The sequence below is a fragment of the Populus nigra genome, chromosome 6, assembly GCF_951802175.1.
Source record: "Populus nigra chromosome 6, ddPopNigr1.1, whole genome shotgun sequence".
Lineage (NCBI taxonomy): Eukaryota > Viridiplantae > Streptophyta > Magnoliopsida > Malpighiales > Salicaceae > Populus > Populus nigra.
In genome coordinates, this window is record NC_084857.1 from 13445129 (window position 1) to 13468185 (window position 23057).

Consider the following 23057-nt stretch of genomic DNA (forward strand, 5'->3'; position numbering starts at 1 on the left):
GTTTGCGATGGAACGGCAGGAACTGTTTGAGCAAGCCCAAGATAGCTTGCGTAAGGCAAGGAAAAGGATGCTCAAATATGCCAATCAAAAGCGAAGATTGCTGGAATTCAGTGTGGGTGACAAGGTGTTACTCAAGTTAACTCCGCAAATTTGGAAGAAAATTGTGGGGACGACGAAGCACCGAGGGTTGGTGCCAAGGTATGACGGGCCTTTTGAGGTCATTGAAAAGGTAGGGGCTGTGGCATACAGATTGGAGCTGCCCGAACGGCTTAAGCTTCATCCTACTTTTCACGTAAGTTACTTGCGGCCTTTTTATGAAGATCATGAGGATCCGAAAAGAAGTAAGTCGCAACGAGCTCCTCCTACGATTCATAAACAATTTGACGATGGTATTGTCAAGATTATGGATCATCGTAGACTCGGCCAACATCGAAAGAATTGGCGGACAGAATTCTTGATAGAATGGAAGAAAAATGAGGAGGTTTCGTGGGAAAAGGACACAGACTTATGGCAATTTGAGGACCAAATACAAGACTACCTCACATCTATTCCGACGAGGGCGTCCGACTCTTCTAGTGGGGGTGGTTTGTTAGGGCTCTAGGCGCGGGGACGCGCCAACGAAGGCACACTGCCTAGAATTCGGCAGCGATGGACAGCGGCAGCCTTGCATAGGCAGAAATGAATTCGGCAAGCAGCGTGCAATGATCTATGCGAGTCTTTGAGCTACGACTTGGCATGGATGTGGGGGCTTAGATACTGGACCTTCTAAGTCAGCAGCTGACGCAGCAGAACAGGCAGTTGGGACTGCCAAGTAGACAGCCAGGAAATGGGGGAAGTGGCAGCTTCATGGGAGGCAAAACGTGGGAGCATAACTGGGGTGTTCTCCATGCCACTAAGTCCTGGAAACATGGGATCATGGGTAAGAGGTAGTGCTCCACTATGTCCTGAAAACATGGGATCATGGGATGGAGGAAGTGCTCCACTAGGTCCCGAAAATGGGGGATAATGGGGGGGAGCCTGCAGCTCATGTATGTCTATAAATAGGCTTGCCAAGCCTCTGTTGTGGGGGGCATGCGATTTTGTGCATAGCACACACACTCTTGTTGTATATTCCTTTGTTGATGAGATAAATAAAGGTTGAGAGGGATTCTTGTAATCTTGTTGTGCTTGCTTGTGTTGGTTTCCTTGTTTGCGACGAAGCTATTGTGAGAACCTCTTTGGGTGAGCGAAACACATAGTCGTAGGGAAACACGAGCGAAAAGAGTGAGGCAAGGCTGAGTCTAGTCGGGACTAGACTGCCGCATTGGGTTGAATTTCGTTGCGAAAAATTTAACCCCGTGACACACACCCTATAGGATTGCGGATACCTGGCCCTTGGTTGCCAGGCCTAGGCACTGGGCAAACCATGCCTGCTAGCCCCACCCAAAGCTGCAGCCACCTGGGACTCGGTTTGCCTCGTCTTGAATGCTTGGATGGCTTGCCAGTGTGTTGGGCAGACCAAGCACAAACGTGGTGCTTGGACCGATGCCCGTGTGAGAAATATAATTATTTTTATAATTAATATAATTAATAAATTTTCTAGAAGAGTGATAAAAATATAGAAATATTTGGTGCATATTTTCTAGCTAGTGAAGAAGAGCACGAGAAGGCAATAAAAGACTTAATGGAAGAGCTAAGAGTCATAGAAGAGCAAGGGCCTGGAGACAAGACGTTTTTTGGTGGCAACACCATAAAATATGATTGACATTTCTCATGGTGCATTAACTTGTTTGTTCGAAGCCATGGAAGTAGCAGCGGTTGCAGAAGTTTTGGAACCTAGCGCATCCCCTCGTTTGCATACCTGGGCTACAAATTTCAAGGACGTTGCTGTGATCAAAGAAAGTGTTCCTATTAGTTATTTAATAAAATTAAATTTTTAAAGAAATTAGATATGAGTGGGAAAAAAAAAGTCTATGATGTGCGAAGAATGATAAAATTTATTACTTTTGATAGGTCATGGATTTTATTTTCTCACTTGATTTTTTCTCGGATCAAGGAATTGATTTTTTTTTTATTTTTAATTTAATAATAAGGAGAATCATGATTAACAAATTAAAATTATAAATAATATTGATGGGTCCGTCACTTAAAATATTTGAACAGCAATAGCTGTATCACCATTATTATTATTAGCATGTCAACGAGAAATACAAGGTTTACACACACGCGCGCGCGCCCGCGCGAGAAACAGAAACCATACATGAAGAAGAAAGATGAGACAAGACAAGCATGGAATAGGGATTCAAAGCATTATAAAGGCTAGTTCTTGGCTAGTCTCTTCATGGAGCCAGTCAGATAGGCCAGCATCTTATCATAGGCAGGGATGTTTTCTTTAACCACAGGAAGTTCGACGAAATTCTTAGCCCAGGCGTACAACCGAGGGAAAGTGCTTGGTTCCAACACTTTCACACCTTTTGCTTCTTCCAAGGCTGCAAACCAATAACCCAACGCTCCATATGAGATGTCTACGAGATTTATGCTTTCACCGCCGAAAAACTTCTTATCTCCAAGACCTTGCTCCTCTAAGATTTTCAGCCACTCGGACATTTCTTTTGCTGCCTTCTTGAGCTCTTCTCCGCTACCGTGGTAAAATGCACTAAAGGCAGCACCCTAAATAACCAAAGGGTTTGATTATTTCTTGAATATAATAAAACTACAAAATCGAGTAATAAAAATTTAAGAGTTTTTGAGAAAGCTAGAGAAGAGAAATCAATCCAATTTACCAACTAAAATAACGATTTAGTTTTGGAATCAATTACTAGGACTAAATTGAAATCTTGGAACCAATTTCTCTTTCCTTAGGACTGCAACCTACCAAGTAGCAGATAAATGTAAAACATTTCAGGAATCAGAAACGGTTGAATGAAAAATAGACGATGAGACCTGTAACTAGATGGATACCCTCACCTTGATAACTCCAGACTGGATCCAGAACCGAGCCATGGCCCTCTCATAAGGGTCCTTGGGGAGCAATGGATTTTCAGGCCATGTTTCTTCGATGTATTCAAGGATAACAAGAGACTCCGCAATTGGTTTGCCACCATGAACAAGAACTGGGATCTTCTTGTAAACTGGGTTGTACTTCAAGAGCGATTCACTCTTGTTAGAAAGGTCTTCTTCTATGTATTCATACTCCACACCTTTTAATTTCAGAGCCCATATGATTCTGTGACTAAAAGGGCTCGGCCAACAACCATATAGCTTCACTTCTGCCATTGTTTTGATGAGGTCAGGATGCAAGGTCTGCTGCTATGAAAACCCATTTTATAGTTACTTTTCGCTTGGGCATCAAGTTTCAGTTGGAAAATTCGGACTCAAAACATTTTTTTACTAGTGTTGACTTGACTTGCTGCAGAGCTTTAGACACTAATTTACTATAAAGAAACAAAAAAGAGCTCACCCTGCTACAAACCATGGATCAGAATTCATGAAAACAAATTACAACAGCCGTTGCTAAAAATAGCAGAAAAAACATGTCTATCAGAGATATCGGTTAACATCCCAAGATTTGTACAATCTATAACGAATATCTTGATAAATACTGCTACACTCTCTGTCTGGTGTGGTAGAGGTAACAAAAACAAATCTTGATCTATTGCAATGGAGGAATCCAAGCATGTTTTTTATTTGAATTTGTTTTCAAAATTGAAAACATTGTGGGTCTTTGGTCTTCAATTATTTGTTCAGGGTCGAATTGTTGCTTTCATAATATAACCCAGCGAGGGAGGCAGGCTCAATTGATCTGAGCAGAAAGCATATACATAGCCGTGCAGGAAATTAAAATGACCGCAACAACAGAGTTTTGATAAAGAATGCTATATCATTGAATTCACGCCACGCCACTTGTTTTTTTTTTTTTTTGACGGTATGCAGTTTATTTTCTGTGCAAGAAACATGGACTAATCTACAAGGTGTTTAACAGGGTGGGTTTCAATTTATTTTTTATTAAAATTTAATTTTTTAATTTTAAATTAATTTTTTATTTTTTTTTAATGTTCTAATATAAAAAAAAATCAAAAAAATATTTTAATATTTTTTTAAATAAAAAATACTTTAAATAACAATTACCCCACTAAATACTCACTCCCCACATCTGATAGAAACTTGCTAGATGCCATGCTTGCGCTCTGCTATAGGTTTATGATATACTTGTGTGTTTTTATGAGTTTGTGGAAAAAATTATTAAAAAATAAAAAAAATATATAATGAAAGAATGTTGCAATTCACATTGTTTTTAATAAAAAAACTACAAAGCTAAATTTATAACTAACTTAATATTAAAGAAATAAAATCGACAAAAATAATTTTGAAAAAAATCATTAAAAAAACAAAAGGAAAAAAAACCATGTAGGAAAACACTGTAACAATCTATAGTGTTTTATGAAAAAAATCTACAGTTGTAATTCTCAATCAGCTTAATATTAAAAATAATAAAATCGATAAAGATAATTTTTTTTAAAAAAATCATGTGGGGGAACACTGTAGCAATCAACAGTGTTTTAAAGAAAAAAACTACAAAAATAAATTTTCAACCAGCTCAATATGAAAAAAAAATCGACAAAGACAATTCTGGAAAAAAATAAAAAAACCATGTGAGAGAACATTGTAGCAATCCACAGTGTTTTAAAGAAAAAAACTATGAAGAAAAATTCTCAACCAGCTCAATATTAAAAAAAAAATCGATAGAAAACAATTCTGAAAAAAAAAACAACAAAAACAAAAAATAAATGAAAAAAAGAAGATAATTTTGGAAAAAAAAAAAGCAAAAGAAAATAGAAAAAAAATTATGGAGTAAGTTAAAGCTAAATTTTCAATTAGGTAAATATTAAAAAAAATCGATAAAGATAATTTAAAAAAAAAAACTAAATTCTCAATCAGTTTAATATTAAAAAAATTGATAAAAATAATTTAAAAAAAAACACAAAAACATAAAAAAATTGAAAATCTTGGGGAAAAAATAAAAGAAAAGAAAAAAAATATGTAAAACCCAAAAAATAGAAAAGGGGAAAAAACACGTTTTAGAGTATTACTTAATTAATTAATGGATTTTGACTTTGAACATATACATGCATGTCTTGTCTTCGGATTAGGTGGTGGATATGGAGTTGTGGACACATCACTTGTGAACCCGCGTGATTTTCGTAGAAATTTCGATGCCCTGCTCCAAGATCTTACATCATTATCAAGATATTAATTATTTAAAAATTTGGAAAAGCAGAGAAATTAACTATTCCCACGTTGACCGCTCTTTTTATTTTGTTAACCTTCTGCTAAGAATCTATTGACTGTTGAAATAATTTTATTATAGATTGCTTGAGAGTGTGGTTGTTTACTATAGATTGCATAGATCACACATTGGGCTACTAGACTTCTAGTGATCATGACCTCCATAGACGGGTCCGAGAGAAACATCTGCCTTAAGCGTCTAAACTGCACCAGCAGTCTCTCACGATCAGGAAGGTTCTCTTTTATCACCGGAATTTCTTAAAGGCGCTGAATCCAGGCATGTAAGCGAGGCAAAGTGCTTGGTTCCACCAATTTCACACCAACCACTTCTTCCGAGGCTTCAAACCAGTGAGCCAGCCACCCATATGCTATATCTACCATCCCAATGTTTTCCCCTCCGAAAAACTTCTTGTCTCCGAGGCATTGCTCTTCCAGGATTTTTAGCACTTCTAATGCTTCTTTTGCTGCCTTCTCTTTCTCTTCTTCAGTTACTCGGAACAATGCAAAAAATGTCATGCCCTGGATAATCAAGGATATGTTTTCTCTCAGCTTGATCTTAGAGGCCAAAAATATAAAAAGATTGGAGCTATAATCAATGAAAAACTGGAACTTTGTGTTCCGAATAAGATCCAGAAAATAACTACCATACTGATGAATTCTTGCACAAAGAACTCGAAAAATTATTGAACTTTCATGTTTTTTTACTAGTACGCAAATAATTCATAGCAAAAAAGAAATCAATAGAGCAAGCAAGGATTACCTTGTCTATTCCAAATTGAATCCAGAATCGAGCTGTGGCCCTCTCGTAAGCATCTTTTGGTAGCAAAGGATGATCCGGCCACGTTTTTTCTATGTATTCAAGAATAACCATGGACTCCACAATTGGTTTGCCGCCATGAACAAGTACCGGAACCTTCTTATGAATCGGGCTGTACTGCAATAGTGCTTGACTTTTGTTGGAAAGGTCTTCTTGTACTTACTCATATCTGATACCCTTTAGTTTCGGTGCCCATATCACTCTGTAACAGTACGGGCTAGGCCAGAAACTATGCAGCTTCACATCTTCCATTGTTTTTGAGAGATCTGGGCCAAAAAAGTCTAGTTGCAGAGCAAGACAAAGTCTACAAACAAACTAGATAGGTGGCACGCGGCTGTCGATTTCTTTCCTAACCTAAAAACACAATGTTAAAGCGTTCCCCACGTATTATTTAAAGCAAAATAAAATATTATGACTCTGTTATAGATTTTAATATCAAAGGAAGGAAAAATTGAAAAAAAAAAAACCCAACCTAACCAGGGTTGGTATGAGAACCTTGTGATAAAAAAAAATAAAAAACAAAAAGCAAATTTAATATATAAATAAAATATAATAAAATAATGTAAAAACTGAACTGATCTGAGCTAGCATAACAAATATATGACCCCAACTATGAGGCTAAGACATCATCGTAGAAAGAAAAAAAATGTTTAATCTTTAATGAATTTAATGTTGAATGAAAAAATAAAAAAAAAGAAAAAAAAACACATAAAAAATATCAATATTAATTTGAGTTAAAATTTCATACTCGTGACTTAGTTAATGAGACCGGAATCAATACAAAAAATTTAATGAAGCCTAATTCTAAATAAATTAATGTTGAAGGGTAAAATTAAAAAAAAAAATTCAAGAAAGGAACCAAGGAAAAAAGTAATAATTGAAAGAATAAGGGTCAAGTCTCACATAAAAATCAAATGACTGTGAATGAAATTGAAAATATATTTTTTTAAAATAACAATAAAAAAAATAGAGAACAAATTTGATATAGAATACCAAATGAAACAAAATGCCAAGGGATAAAATTAAAAGAAATTAAAAAAAAAATCATAAGAATGAGAGCCATAATTAAAACAAGATAAAATAGAGTATTAACCTTAATTTTGACTGGACTTGCATGTTTTCCAAGGAAAAAAAAAAGAAAATAAAGGGGAATTCAACCACCATTCAACTATCATGATATTGATGACACGCGTCGCACTAGTGAATATGCCTCAGCATTATCCTTCAGAAAAGATAGTGTTCGACTTTTTTAGGCAGTTGAAAGACGCTGTATGCACCACCCAAAAAGTGTTAGCGTCTCCCACATGCTGGCAGATACATTGCATGCACCCATAGCTTTTCTCTGTTTTTTAATTTAATTTATGCAAATATCCAAGTATCCATAATCCCAAGTAATGTTAACTAAAAAATCATAACAAAAGAACCAAAAAAACTCCTTAATCTTAGTTATAAATTTTTTTTATTCAAATAGTATTTTAGTAATTATACTACGCAAAGAAAGAGAAAAATTTAAATACACCCATGTCCGGTTAAGCAAATTCAATTTTAAATGGTATTTTAGATATTATATTATATAAATAAAATGTTAAAAGACTTCTTTATCTTATTCAACCTTATAACAACAAATGTGTCCCATACAAAAAATCATCCTTGAAAGCATGCTATAAAACTTAAATTATTAAAGATAAAACGGTAATCTTATTATGGAAATCTACTGTGAAATATGAGTTTATACACGGTTCAAAGAATGAGTTTTATAACTTAATGGGAAAACTACGTATTTGATGCCAAATATTTATTATTTTCTATTTGAGTACCTTTTCTTTAAAAATATTTACATATTGGAGTAAACTCACTCTCTCTCTCTATATATTTTTTTATGTGGGTACATGTTGTTGATAGGAGTTGAAGTGTCTGTTATTTTGTAACAAATGGCAAAAATTACAAAATTGTATTTTGGTACTTGATTTGAAAAAATTATAGTTTGGATCGTGGATTTTGGAAAAATATGATATGGCTCCTGATAGCAAGAGATAGTTTTCTTTTAGATCCTAACCTGAAATTTAGATTTATTTATGACTGATTAAAATTTTTGTTGCTTCTATTTAAATTTAAAATTAACTATACTTCGCGTTGAAATATACTTTGGTATTTCAAACACAGCACATGCACTTCTTTATAAAAGCAGTGGTTGAAGACAGCAATTTACATGCTCGTTGTATAATTCTAAGTAATTGATGTAAACATATCCTTAAAAATATTTATAAAGTAGCATGTTGGTTTGTGCTAATTTGCTTCCTTTTTCTTTCACGGAAACTTTTTTTGGCTTTTTATACTTTGAGCTGGATAACTACATGATGTAGGGATCTATAATTACTATAGATTCGAGGGTGTTTTCAGAAATTTGTACAGAAATATGGATATTTTATAGGAATATACATAATGATCAGTTTGATTAAGTTCTCTTGTTCGAGAGATTTTCTAATCTGACAATTTGATGCTTAAAATGATTAAAATAGCCAATATATATATTTTATACCATGTGTCAATCACGTTTTCGGTCGGAGTAAATGTTTTCTTATGACATTAATTTTCTTCAATCTTTATTCAATCACAAACACGTACTCTTGTCAAATTCATCACAGAAAAACAGGGATATCACTTGAGAAGAGGCGTGAGGTCGGGAAGGTTTTCTTTGATCACAGGATCTTCCTTGAAATCTTTGGTCCAGGAATGCAGACGAGGGAAGTTATGGCCTTCAAGCATCTTCAAGCCCTTTTTTGAATCAATGGCAACAAACCAGTGAGCAATTGCACCCAATGCTAAATCCACCAGGCCAATCTTCTGACCACCAAAAAACTTCTCGCTTATTCCATGTTCTTCGATCATTTTTAGCATCTCGGAGGCATCCTTGATGGCTTGCTTTTCTTCTTCTCCATTGGTACGAGCTATTCTCCACAGCATTGGGATCTGCTAACAGAGCATAAGTCAGGAAACAGAGCAGCATCGGAGCAATCACACATCATTGCCCCTGTACAATATCCCGTTCTCATATGATCACTTACTCATGAGCAGGTGCTGAATGTGATTTAGATTTGAAGAATTTTCTGGGGGATTTTGGTATCCCTCTAATAGAAAATTCGTTACGCACGTATTAACCAAAATTGACAGCTGATAAATAAATTGTCAGGAACAAAAGTCAAAGCATACCTTATCCTCTGCAAACCTAAGCCAGAACCGAGCTACAGCTTTCTCATAGGGGTCGGTGGGCAGCATGGGGTACTGTGGCCAAGTCTCTTCAATGTATTCGAGGATTACCATGGATTCACAAATTGGTTTCCCATCATGAACAAGCACTGGGATCTTCTTGTGGACAGGGTTATGCTGTAGAAGCATGGAACTTTTATTGCGCAAATCTTCTTCTATGTATTCATACGGTATGCCCTTCAGTTTCAGCGCCCAAATCACTCTCCAACTATATGGGCTATTCCATGTCCCGTGCAGCTTCACTTCACCCATTAAGAGGTATTCTCAGAGGATCTTGAGTGATGAACTAATCAATTATGTATGATAGTGTAATAATTCTTTGCTGAGAAACTGGCTTAGTTTAGAGTTTGTGACTTCAAACAATGTAGCAATTATTGTTGATATATTACAACTGGTTTTTGTTTCTTTTGTTTGCCATTTCTCGGAATTCAAAAATCAATCTAGCTGTCTAATATTGGATTCTCCGATTAATTACAAGGAATCTTCGGACTCTACGAAGAGAAAACTATAGAGTACATTGGTTTATGAAAGCAACCGGTGGATTTTCCTTCAGAAAATGTCAAGCTCTGCCGAACAAATCCATAATTTAACTGAGTTCACGAGACAATCATCAAATCAAGAGAATGTTTGTTTTTTTATTCAAAAAATTATTTTAATTTTTTTAAAATTAAAATTTTTATATACTTTTAATATTTTGATGTTGAAAATAAAATTTTAAAAATAAAAAAATATTATTTTAATATATTTCTAAATAAAAATATTTTTAAAAAACCACCATAATAATTTAAAAAGCTACAAAACTCAACCTAAAATGTTATCTTGGAAATATAACAATTTAGACGAGAAACTTGTTTTTACTTGCATACTGCACAGATCAAATCTTATTAATCTTTAAAAGCAGCATGTATAATAGCATGTATAACAGGACCTAATTTATGCCTGAACATTGTTCCAAGATATCATTAATTTTAAAATATACTAGCGATCTACGCTGATAGTGGATTAATAAAATAATTTTTAAAAAATCTTAAATATCTTGAATTTGATGGTCAAGAAAGACTTTATACCCAATATTTTTTGGATCTGGTGATAATGTCAGACCCAATAACATCGGGTTTTGTAGTTGAGCGAGACCCAATAATATTTGGTCTGGTAATCGAGCTAGACCTGATATTTTTAGGTCTAGCTATCAAACCAGACCAAATAGCATTTCGTTTAGCGGTCGAGTCAGATCTAATATTTACGGGTCTGGTGCCCAAGCCAAGTCATTCCCTAGCATCTTGGACAAAATATTATATCCCTGCTCATTTTTTTAATGTCAAATGTATCTCATGTAAAAAACAATTTCACTCCAACTACATGCTTAACAAGTTTTTTTAACAAAGATAATTATATCATTTAATTATTGAAATACATTATTCTAATTCACAATGATTTATATTTTGATAAACATCAAAAGATGAACAGTAAAACTACTAGCAGTTCTAGTTTATAGTTAATATAAAAATAGTTGTAATTCAAGGACCGATATCCCTCCCGTGTCCTGATTGCTGGATAAATTAGCGTGATAGTGCCCTTCCTCCGAGAGGTTTGAAGTTGACCAGCATCTCGTCATGCCCTGGCAGATTTTCCTTGATTATGGGCTCGTCCTTGAAATTTTTTATCCATGTATGCAGGCGAGGAAATTTCTGAGGTTCAATCAGTTTTATTCCTGCCACTTCTTCCAAGACTTCCAACCACTGGGCAATCCAGCCACAGGCTATGTCCACCAAGCTAATCTTGTCTCCGCAGAAAAATCTCTTCTTTCCCAGAGCATGTTCTTCAATGGTTTTTAGCATTTCCAAGCTGTCCTTCACTGCCTTTTCTTGCTCTTCTCCGCTGCTATGGAACATAATCCATACCGCAACACCCTATCACAACCAGTACAAAAAAAATAAAAATCAGAATCTCTTTCATCGGGCATAGCACTCTCGTAACGAATCAAATGTTTGGTAGATTTCTAGGGGGGGAAGGAGGAAAAATAAACTAGCAGAAAGTTGTGTGTGTGTGTGTGGGGGGGGGGGGGGGGGGGGGGGTTGCACGTACCGTATCTTCAACAAATTTAACCCAAAACCTGGCTATAGCTCTCTCATAAGGATCATCGGGCATCAGTGGAATTTGGGGCCAGGTCTCTTCCATGTATTCTAGAATTACCATGGATTCGCAAATTGATTTACCCCCATGGATGAGAACTGGAATCTATTGGTGGACTGGGTTACATTGAAGAAGCAAGGGGCTTTTGTTGGAAAGATCTTCTTCAACGTACTCGTATGATATGCCCTTAAGTTTAGAGCCGTTAACCATTACTAAAACCGATCAGTATTTTATTATAACTCGAGCTATGAGTAAATTTATTACGAATTGCGTTGTTATACACTCTAGCATAAATACTATACAATATAAATACTTTTATTATGGACTGCATTGTTTGGTAGGAACATGTTTGAGGCTGCAGCCAACAAGCCCCAAACACTAAGCTGGAGGCACGCCTCTTGGAGCTGCGAACACATGACATTTGGTTGTCAGACGTGGGTGTTGGGCAAACCACGTCCACTAGCCACACCCTAAGCTGCAGCTACTTGGCACTCTGTCTGCTCCGTCTTGAGTGCTTGGGCAGACCAAGCACACATATGGTGCTTGGGGACTGATACTTGTGTGGGAAATAATATTATTTTTATTATAATTAATAAATTTTCTAGAAGAGCGATAAAAATATAGAAATATTTGGTGCATGTTTTCTAGCTAGTGAAGAAGAGCAAGAGAAGGCAATAACAGACTTATTGGAAGAGCTAAAAGTCTTAGAAGAGCAAGGGCATGGAGACGGATGTTTTTTGGTGGCAACACCATAAAATATGATTGACATTTCTCATGGTGCATTAACTTGTTTGTTCGAAGCCATGGGAGTAGCAGCGGTTGTAGAAGTATTGGAACCTAGCGCATTCCCTCGTTTGCATACCTGGGCTAAAAATTTCAAGGACGTTGCTGTGATCAAAGAAAGTGTTCCTATTAATTATTTAATAAAATTAATTTTTTAAAAAAATTAGATATGAGTGGAAAAAAAAAGAGTCTATGATGTACCAAAAATGATAAAATTTATTACTTTTGATAGCTCATGGATTTTATTCTCTCTCCGACTTGATTTTTTTTCGGATCAAGGAATTTAATTTTTTTTCATTTTTAATTTAATAATAAGGAGAATCATGATTAACAAATTAAATTTATAAATAATATTGATGGGCCAGTCACTTAAAATATTTGAGCAGCAATAGCTACATCACCATTATTATTAGCATGTCAACGAGAAATACAAGGTTTACACACACACGAAACAGAAACCATACATGAAGAAGAAAGATGAGGTAAGACAAGCATGGAATTGGATTCAGACGCAATATAAAGGCTAGTTCTTGGCTAGTCTCTTCATGGAGCCAGTCACATAGGCCAGCATCTTATCATAGGCAGGGATGTTTTCTTTAACCACAGGAAGTTCGACGAAATTCTTAGCCCAGGCGTACAACCGAGGGAAAGTGCTTGGTTCCAACACTTTCACACCTTTTGCTTCTTCCAAGGCTGCAAACCAATAACCCAACGCTCCATATGAGATGTCTACGAGATTTATGCTTTCACCGCCGAAAAACTTCTTATCTCCAAGACCTTGCTCCTCCAAGATTTTCAGCCACTCGGACATTTCTTTTGCTGCCTTCTCGAGCTCTTCTCCGCTACCGTTGTAAAATGCACTAAAGGCAGCACCCTAAATAACCAAAGAGTTTGATTATTTTATGAATATAATAAAACAAAAATAAAAATTTAGAAGTTTTCAAGAAAGCTGGTGAAGAGAAATCAATCCAATTTAATTACCACTTAACTAAAATAATGATTTGGTTCTGGCTTTCGACTTGATAACAAATATATGTTTTATATGTAACCAATTACTAGGACTAAATTGAAATCTTGGAATCAATTTCTCTTTCTTAGGACTGCAAACTACCAAGTATCAGATAAAGCTAAAAGAATTCAGGAATCAGAAACAGTTGAATGAAAAATAGACGATGAGACCTGTAACTAGATCGATACCCTCACCTTGATAACTGCATACTGGATCCAGAACCGAGCCATGGCTCTCTCATAAGGGTCTTTGGGGAGCAATGGATTTTCAGGCCATGTTTCTTCGATGTATTCAAGGATAACAAGAGACTCCGCAATTGGTTTGCCACCATGAACAAGAACTGGGATCTTCTTGTAAACTGGGTTGTACTTCAAGAGCGATTCACTCTTGTTAGAAAGGTCTTCTTCTATGTATTCAGACTCCACACCTTTTAATTTCAGAGCCGATATGATTCTGTGACTAATGGGCTCGGCCGAAAGCCATATAGCTTCACTTCTGCCATTGTTTTGATGAGGTCAGGATGCAAGGTCTGCTGCTATGGAAACCCATTTTATAAGTTGTTATACGAATTTAATGTGTTGATATTTTTAAATTATTTTGATGTATTAATACTAAAAATAAATTAAAAAAATAAAATATTATTTAAATATTTTTAAAATAAAAAATATTTTAAATAATAACATTTCCTGCCATTCATACCTCCCCACATCTGTTAGAAACTTTACATGCTGTGGATTTTGACTTTGAACATATACTCGGGATCCTGGTATCTGGCAGCCATATCATTTTCCGGCGCTCGGGCAAAACATTATGTCCCTAATCATTAAATCAAATGTATCTAATAAAAAAAAACAATTTTACTTTAATTGCATGTTTAACAAGTTTTTATGACAAAAATAATTATATCATTATCCTGTTTCAATCCACAATAATTTATATCTTTATAAACATTAAAGGATAAATAATTACATTATTTCAATCCACGATCATCTGTATAGATATAAAAATAAAAGGTCAAAGGTGAACAGTAAAACTAACAGCAGTTTTATTTTATAGATATAAAAATAGTTGTAATTCAAGGACCGATATCCCTCTTCGTGTCCTGATTGCTGTGTTGGGTATACAACCAAAGTCCCACATTGGCTAGAAATGGGGAGGATCATGGGTATATAAGGATGGACAAATATCTCCATTGGTATGAGGCCTTTTGGGTATAGCCCAAGAGCAAATCCATGAGGGCTTAGGCCCAAAGTGGACAATATCATACCAATGTGGAGATAAGTGGTGTCCATAGTCCTTACAAGTGGTATCAAAGCCAGGCCCCGGAGTTAGCCATGATGGATGAATCCTCGGAATGCCGAACAGAAGGTGGTGGGCCCCCAATCACGATGTAATCCATGGATCAGCTCTATTGGATAGGCGGTGTGCTCCCTTCATGGACGTGTCCTGATCCCAACACGGTGAAGAGGAGTTGACCTAGAAAGAGCAAACTCTCAAGTCAGGTAGTGCTCTCCGGATGCTTCATGGACGTGTCCTAACCCCAACACGGTGAAGTAGAGAATGAAGAATCCTGGTTGGTTGAGAGTGGACGGATGAATGATCGGTTTGAGGGGAGGCTCGGTGGTCCTTTGTTTGAGGGGAGGATTGGTATACACTTCTGCCCCATGATGTGTTTCTCCCATTAATACAAACATGTTTGCAACTGTCTTTCTCGCCTTTAAAACCACCAGCGCGGGTGGAACTTGAATCTGAAAAGAAGATCAAGTGTTTGAGGACTGACAATGGAGGAGAATATACCAGTGATGAATTTGATAACTTCTGTCAACATGAAGGTATCAAAAGGCAGTTCACAACGGCATACACTCCACAACAAAATGGAGTGGCAGAGCGGATGAACAGAACTCTATTAGAAAGAACAAGAGCAATGTTGAAGGCTGCAGGTCTAGAAAAGTCATTTTGGGCAGAAGCAGTCAATACCGCCTGTTATGTGATAAATCGATCTCCATCAATTGCAATTGAGCTGAAGACACCAATGGAGATGTGGACTGGAAAACCAGCAGATTATTCTCGATTGCATATATTTGGAAGTCCTGTGTACGTGATGTACAATACTCAAGAAGTCAGCAAGCTGGATTCAAAATCCAGAAAATGTATATTCTTGGGATATGCTGATGGAGTGAAGGGGTATCGCTTGTGGGATCCCACTGCCCACAAAGTAGTCATCAGCAGGGATGTCATATTTGCAGAAGGTAAAATGCAAATGGAAGAACATAATAGCATTCTAAAGGAGACTACAGCAGTCCAGATTGAAAATACTCAGAATCATACTTCTTCTGAAGCTGTACCAGAGCATGAAGAGCAAGAACAAATAGAGACTGAAACTCCTGAAGTTCGGCGGTCGACTCGTGAAAGAAGGCCACCGGCTTGGCACTCAGAATATGTTACTGAGAGTAACATTGCATACTGTCTTCTAACAGAGGATGGAGAGCCTTCAACTTTCCATGAGGCTATCAAAAGCACAGATGTATCTATGTGGATGACAGCAATGCAAGAGGAGATTGAAGCTCTACACAAGAATAACACTTGGGATCTTGTTCCGCTACCACAAGGAAGAAAGGCCATTGGCAACAAATGGGTTTACAAGATAAAGCGTGATGGCAATGATCAAGTGGAGCGGTATCGTGCAAGATTGGTGGTGAAAGGATATGCTCAGAAAGAAGGAATAGACTTCAATGAGATATTTTCTCCGGTGGTACGACTTACTACAATCAGAGTAGTCTTGGCAATGTGTGCTATATTTGATCTTCATCTAGAGCAGTTAGATGTGAAAACTGCATTTCTTCATGGAGAACTTGAAGAAGAAATTTATATGCTCCAACCAGAGGGTTTTGCTGAAACAGGCAAGGAGAACTTGGTTTGCAGGTTGAACAAATCTCTATACGGTCTCAAACAGGCGCCGAGGTGTTGGTACAAGAGATTTGATTCCTTCATAATTAGCCTTGGGTACAACAGACTCAGTTCAGACCATTGTACGTATTACAAGAGGTTTGAAGAAGATTTCATCATTTTGTTGTTGTACGTGGATGACATGTTGGTGATAGGCCCCAACAAAGATCGAGTCCAAGAATTGAAGGCACAGTTGGCTAGGGAGTTTGATATGAAGGACTTGGGACCAGCAAACAAGATTCTAGGGATGCAAATTCACCGAGACAGAAGTAAGAGGAAGATTTGGCTTTCTCAGAAGAATTATTTGAAGAAGATCTTGCGACGCTTCAACATGCAAGATTGTAAGCCAATTTCTACCCCACTTCCTGTTAACTTCAAATTATCCTCAAGTATGTCTCCTAGCAATGAAGCAGAGAGGATGGAGATGTCTCGAGTACCGTATGCATCAGCAGTGGGAAGTTTAATGTTTGCCATGATATGTACAAGACCAGACATTGCACAAGCAGTGGGAGCAGCTAGTCGATACATGGCAAATCCTGGTAGAGAGCATTGGAATACTATTAAGAGGATCTTGAGATACATCAAAGGTACCTCAAATGCTGCATTATGTTATGGAGGATCAGAATTTACTGTCAGAGGTTATGTTGACTCAGATTTTGCTGGTGACCTTGAGAAAAGAAAATCCACTACAGGCTATGTGTTCATAATTGCAGGAGGAGCTGTGAGCTGGGTCTCTAAACTTCAGACTGTTGTAGCATTGTCCACAACAGAAGCTGAGTACATGGCAGCTACACAAGCTTGTAAAGAAGCAATATGGATGAAGAAACTTATGGAGGAGCTCGGACACAAACAAGAGAAGATTCTTTTGTATTGTGATAGTCAGAGTGCTTTGCATATTGCAAGGAATCCATCATTTCATTCAAGAACAAAACACATAGATGTTCAGTATCACTTTGTTCGTGAAGTGGTGGAAGATGGAAGTGTGGATTTTCAGAAGGTTCACACAAAGGAAAACCCAGCAGATGCTTTGACCAAACCAGTCAACACTGACAAGTATATATGGTGCAGATCCTCTTATGGCCTAGCAGAAACGTAAGCAGCATGAAGATGGCAAGTATAGAAAGGATAGAAGAATCACAAATGATCAAGTGTGAAGACTTGATTAAATCATCAAAGTCTTCAAGTGGGAGAATGTAAAGCCACTTTAATTAGTTGGCATAATTGATGGGATTTGAGTGGGAGATGAGTTGTAATTGGTGGAGTGTGAGTGGAGGATGAGTTGGTATAATTGGTGGAGTATGAGTGGAGGATGAGTTGTTAGGCATATATTCCTCCTAAATTTATGACCATTATACCCTCACTCTTACCTATAAATAGGCAATGCATTCAAGCCTATATGCACACCAAGATAGAGAAGAGAAGAGTAGAGTGAAGAGAGAGTAATCCCACAAAATTGTGAGGTATTTGTAAGAGAGTAAGTGAGGTGTTTTCTCCTAATAATAGAGAGATTCTTAGTTGTTCTCCTATTATTTGAGAGAGGTTGTAATTCCCACATTACTTAGTAAAATCCTTCTATACTTGCCTGTGGACGTAGCCCAATTGGGTGAACCACGTAAATTCTTGTGTGTCTCATTTCTCATTTTATCTTATTCCTTGCCTTTTGTCTTGTCGGGTTCGCATGCCAGTATCCTAACATGCTGGATAAATTAGCGTGATGATGCCCTTCCTCCGAGAGTTTTAAAGTAGACCAGCATCTCGTCATGCCCTGGCAGATTTTCCTTGATTATGGGCTCGTCCTTGAAATTTTTTATCCATGTATGCAGGCGAGGAAATTTCTGAGGTTCAATCAGTTTTATTCCTGCCACTTCTTCCAAGACTTCCAACCACTGGGAAATCCAGCCACAGGCTATGTCCACCAAGCTAATCTTGTCTCCGCAGAAAAATCTCTTCTTTCCCAGAGCATGTTCTTCAATGGTTTTTAGCATTTCCAAGCTGTCCTTCACTGCCTTTTCATGCTCTTCTCCGCTGCTATGGAACATAATCCAAACCGCAAAACCCTATCACAACCAGTACAAAAATAAATAAATCAGAATCTCTTTCATCGGGCATAGCTCTCTCGTAAAGAATCATATGTTTGGTAGATTTCTAGGGGGTCAAGAAGGAAAAATAAACTAGCAGAAAGTTGGGGGGGGAGTACCGTATCATCAACAAATTTAACCCAAAACCTGGCTATAGCTCTCTCATAAGGATCATCGGGCATCAGCGGAATTTGGGGCCAGGTCTCTTCCATGTATTCTAGAATTACCATGGATTCGCAAATTGATTTTCCCCCATGGATGAGAACTGGAATCTTTTTGTGGACTGGGTTGCATTGAAGAAGCAAGGGGCTTTTGTTGGAAAGATCTTCTTCAAGGTACTCGTATGGTATGCCCTTAAGTTTTAGACCCCATATGACTCTATAACTGAAAGGACTAGACCAGTTTCCTAGCAGCTTAACTTCAGCCATGTTTTGAGAGATCAGTGTGTGGGATTTCGTTGACTGTCACTGTGGTTCTTATAGCGATAATCAATGTCCTTTTGCTTGAGCAGTAAGTTAACTACAATTAATTAATCAATTAAAGGTTGAATTCAAAGAAGCTTTATCATTGATTCACTTTTAAAACTTTTTCATGGATACGGTGATGTCCACAATCTTGACTTACAGAAACGTCTTTGCAACTCTTTCTTTTTCTTTCCTTTTTTGTTTTGTTTTGAAAGATGAAGAAGATATGATAATTAATGAACCAGCAAAAGCTAATTACTCCAACAATGTCCAAAGTTTGACGTTGTCGTTTTTTTTACAGTCACATCCACGCCAAAGACGATTTCTCATTCATTAAAGAAAGAAAGAGAAAGAAAAGTTCCTTCCCTTGTCACTATTTTATATTTTTTTTAGGGCCTGGCAACGTTTTTCCACTGTTTTATAATAGAATAGTGAGAGTTGAATTTGTTATCTTTTGATTATCGTATCATATTAAATAATTAATTCAGTTTAAAATTTAAAATTATTAAATATCAAGCCTATTTCTTCATCTTTCGTGTTTAAGTCGATGTGATTGGTTTTCTCAAAAGGAAATTGTTTATTCTTTTGTCACTCAAATAAAATTTTACAATAATTTAACTGTTTATTAAATTTAAATTATCAAATTCAAATTGAATTATCAGAATTTAATACATGATAAAAATGTAAACAATTTAACTCTAAAAAATCCTAATGCCTCAAAATAAGATGTGCTATACGAAAAAACCAAACGATCACGAATTAATTCTATCATATTTTTAACTCTAAAAATAAATAGATTTTATTTTTAATTTTATGTTAAATGTATTTATTAATTATATTTTAAAATAAAATTTTTAAGACTTCATACATGTAAAGTGAGGAAAAATGTGTTTATTTTTGCATTCAAAAAATATTTTTGAAATTTATTTTTGTTTTAAATTATTTTTTTATAATTTTGATGTATTGATGTTAAAGATTAATTTAAAAAAAAAACATATTATATTAATATATTTTTAAATAAAAAATATTTTAAAAAATATCATCCCAGCCAATGAATCTCGTCTGTAGCTGCTTATGCATGAAAGTTCCATCCCAAGGAAATATCTGCGAGTTCAATTTCTGTCACAGCGGAAAAATTGTTTGTCCTCCTAGCCCCCGTTCTTCTATGGTTCTCAAGGTCCGGAGGGTGTCATTTATTACCTTTTCTTGTTGTTCTCCAACATCCGTGAAAAAAAGGGTCGTTGGGCAGCATGGGGTACTGTGGCCAAGTCTCTTCAATGTATTCGAGGATTACCATGGATTCACAAATTGGTTTACCATCATGAGCAAGCACTGGGATCTTCTTGTGGACAGGGTTATGCTGTAGATGCATAGGACTTTTATTGCGCAAATCTTCTTCTATGTATTCATACGGTATGCCCTTCAGTTTCAGCGCCCAAATCACTCTCCAACTATATGGGCTATTCGATGTCCCGTGCAGCTTCACTTCACCCATTGTTAGGTGGATTCTCAGAGGATCTTGAGTGATGAACTAATCAATTATGTATGATAGTGTAATAATTCTTTGCTGAGAAACTGGCTTAGTTTAGAGTTTGTGACTTCAAACAATGTAGCAATTATTGTTGATATATTACAACTGGTTTTTGTTTCTTTTGTTTGCCATTTCTCGGAATTCAAAAATCAATCTAGCTGTCTAATATTGGATTCTCCGATTAATTACAAGGAATCTTCGGACTCCGCGAAGATAAAACTATAGAGTACAGTGGTTTATGAAAACAACCTATGTTTTTAAGTTGTCTTTCAAATTGTTTTGTTGTGCTGATGTTAAAAATAATTTTTAAATAATAAAAAATATTTTATTTTGATGTATTTCTAAGCAAAAACCACTTTAAACCGCTACCACTATCATAATCTCAAACACACCCTAATTTATACCTGAACATTGGCCCAAGATACCATTAATTTTAGAATATACTAGCATATAGATCTATGCTTCACAGTGAATTAATTATAGTTTTTTTAAAATATTTTAATTATCTTGAATCTGACAATCGAGCCACACTCAATAACTTTGGGTCTGGTAGCTGAGCCAGGCCTAATAACATTGTGTCTGGCTGCCTCTAGCGACCAAGCTATTGGGTCTGACTATCAAGTCAGATCCAATAACCTTGGGTCTAATAATCATACATAACCCGAGTACGATTGTGCGACTGTATTGCCAAACCAGAGTACCTGGTGTCCGGCAACCATTTCATTTACCGGAGTCTAGGGCAAAACATTATATCTCTAGTGATTCTTTGAATGTCAAATATATCTAATAGAAAAGATAATTTCACTTTGACTGCATGCTTAACAAATTGCTTTGGCAAGAATAATTTATATTATTATACCGTATCAATTCACAATAATCTAAATCTTTATAAACATTAAAAGATAAATAATTATACTATTTCATAATCTATATCTTTATAAAAGGTAAAAGATGAACAGTAAAACTAACAGCAGTTTTTTTTTATAGATATAAAAATAGTTGTAATTCAAGGACCCTATCCCTCCCGTGTCCTGATTGCTGGATAAATTAGCGTGATAGTGCCCTTCCTCTGAGAGGTTTAAAGTAGACCAGCATCTCGTCATGTCCTGGCAGATTTTCCTTGATTATGGGCTCGTCCTTGAAGTTTTTTATCCATGTATGCAGGCGAGGAAATTTCTGAGGTTCCATCAGTTTTATTCCTGCCACTTCTTCCAAGACTTCCAACCACTGGGCAATCCAGCCATAGGCTATGTCCACCAAGCTAATCTTGTCTCCGCAGAAAAATCTCTTCTTTCCCAGAGCATGTTCTTCAATGGTTTTTAGCATTTCCAAGCTGTCCTTCACTGCCTTTTCTTGCTCTTCTCCGCTGCTGTGGAACATAATCCATACCGCAACACCCTATCAAAACCAGTACAAAAAACAAATTTCAGAATCTCTTTCATCGGGCATAGCTCTCTCGAAACGAATCACATGTTTGGTAGATTTCTAGGCGGGAAAGGAGGAAAAATAAACTAGCAGAAAGTTGGGGGGGAAAATGTACCTTATCTTCAACAAATTTAACCCAAAACCTGGCTATAGCTCTCTCATAAGGATCATCGGGCATCAGTGGAATTTGGGGCCAGGTCTCTTCTATGTACTCTAGAATTACCATGGATTCGCAAATTGATTTTCCCCCATGGATGAGAACTGGAATCTTTTTGTGGACTGGGTTACATTGAAGAAGCAAGGCGCTTTTGTTGGAAAGATCTTCTTCAAGGTACTCGTATGGTATGCCCTTAAGTTTTAGAGCCCATATGACTCTATAACTGAAAGGACTTGGCCTTGTTCCTAGCAGCTTAACTTCAGCCATGTTTTGAGAGATCAGAGCGTGGGATTTCGTTGACTGTCACTGTGGTCTCTTATAGAGATCATCAATGTCCTCTCGCTTGAGCAGTAAGTTAACTACTCTTAATTAATCAATTAAAGGTTGAATTCAAAGAAGCTTTATCATTGATTCACTTTTAAAACTTTTTCATGGATACGGTGATGTCCACAATCTTGACTTACAGATCTCTGCAACTCTTTCTATTTCTTTCCTTTTGTTTTTGTTTTGAAAGATGAAGAAGATATGATAATTAATCAACCTGCAAAAGCTGATTACTCCAACAATGTCCAAAGTTTGACGTTGTCGTGTTTTTTTAACAGTCATATCCACGGCAAAGGTGATTTCTCATTCATTAAAGAAAGAAAGAGAAAGAAAAGTTCCTTCCCTTGTCACTATTTTATAATTTTTTTAGGGCCGGGCAACGTTTTTCCACTGTTTTATAATAGAATAGTGAGAATTGATTTTGTTATCTTTTGATTATCTTATTATATTAAATAATTAATTCAGTTTAAAATTTTAAATTATTAAATATACTTGATATAATTTATATTATTTTTAAATATAGAGTCTGTTTCTCCATCTTTCGTGTAAATTAATATGTTTATTTTTGCGTTTAAAAAATACTTCTAAAAAAATTTGAATTTTTTTTTAATTAATATTTTTTAATAATTTTATATTATTTTAATATACTGATTTAATATACGAAAACCAAACCATCACGAATTAATGCTACACATATACAAAGAAGAGTTTATCTTATTTCAGCACAATCAAATAATGTTTATGTAAACCAATCAGTTTACCTGTCTTGGCTATCAAGAGGCATAGCAATGTAATTATAGCCTGTTTAATATTATAATAAGAATTATTTTAAAAATATTTTTTATTTTTTTAAATTTA

General features: G+C 36.1%; 5 protein-coding genes and 2 pseudogenes across 5 annotated transcripts; all 7 read right to left on the reverse strand.

Moving 5' to 3' along the window:
* Positions 1 to 2143: 2143 nt before the first annotated feature.
* Positions 2144 to 3284, reverse strand: LOC133695994 (probable glutathione S-transferase). Its single transcript, XM_062117989.1, has 2 exons — positions 2947 to 3284; positions 2144 to 2649 (listed from the first exon to the last, which is right to left on the reverse strand). The coding sequence occupies exons 1-2, from the start codon at positions 3253 to 3255 to the stop codon at positions 2299 to 2301; spliced, it is 660 nt and encodes a 219-aa protein (XP_061973973.1). The 5' UTR covers positions 3256 to 3284; the 3' UTR covers positions 2144 to 2298.
* Positions 3285 to 5233: 1949 nt separating this feature from the next.
* On the reverse strand, positions 5234 to 6530 carry LOC133695686 (glutathione transferase GST 23-like; annotated as a pseudogene).
* Positions 6531 to 8740: 2210 nt separating this feature from the next.
* On the reverse strand, positions 8741 to 9603 carry LOC133696840 (probable glutathione S-transferase). The gene is made up of 2 exons (XM_062119120.1): positions 9293 to 9603; positions 8741 to 9052 (listed from the first exon to the last, which is right to left on the reverse strand). Exons 1-2 carry the CDS (start codon positions 9599 to 9601, stop codon positions 8741 to 8743), a joined length of 621 nt encoding a protein of 206 aa, XP_061975104.1. The 5' UTR covers positions 9602 to 9603.
* Positions 9604 to 10908: 1305 nt separating this feature from the next.
* On the reverse strand, positions 10909 to 11545 carry LOC133696841 (probable glutathione S-transferase). Its single transcript, XM_062119121.1, has 2 exons — positions 11435 to 11545; positions 10909 to 11259 (listed from the first exon to the last, which is right to left on the reverse strand). Exons 1-2 carry the CDS (start codon positions 11543 to 11545, stop codon positions 10909 to 10911), a joined length of 462 nt encoding a protein of 153 aa, XP_061975105.1.
* A 1047-nt stretch (positions 11546 to 12592) lies between these two features.
* Positions 12593 to 13776, reverse strand: LOC133696444 (probable glutathione S-transferase; annotated as a pseudogene).
* Positions 13777 to 17655: 3879 nt separating this feature from the next.
* Positions 17656 to 18759, reverse strand: LOC133696445 (probable glutathione S-transferase). The gene is made up of 2 exons (XM_062118634.1): positions 18418 to 18759; positions 17656 to 18277 (listed from the first exon to the last, which is right to left on the reverse strand). The coding sequence occupies exons 1-2, from the start codon at positions 18724 to 18726 to the stop codon at positions 17927 to 17929; spliced, it is 660 nt and encodes a 219-aa protein (XP_061974618.1). The 5' UTR covers positions 18727 to 18759; the 3' UTR covers positions 17656 to 17926.
* A 2364-nt stretch (positions 18760 to 21123) lies between these two features.
* On the reverse strand, positions 21124 to 22176 carry LOC133697920 (probable glutathione S-transferase). The gene is made up of 2 exons (XM_062120749.1): positions 21834 to 22176; positions 21124 to 21691 (listed from the first exon to the last, which is right to left on the reverse strand). The coding sequence occupies exons 1-2, from the start codon at positions 22140 to 22142 to the stop codon at positions 21341 to 21343; spliced, it is 660 nt and encodes a 219-aa protein (XP_061976733.1). The 5' UTR covers positions 22143 to 22176; the 3' UTR covers positions 21124 to 21340.
* Between the last annotated feature and the right edge of the window lie 881 nt (positions 22177 to 23057).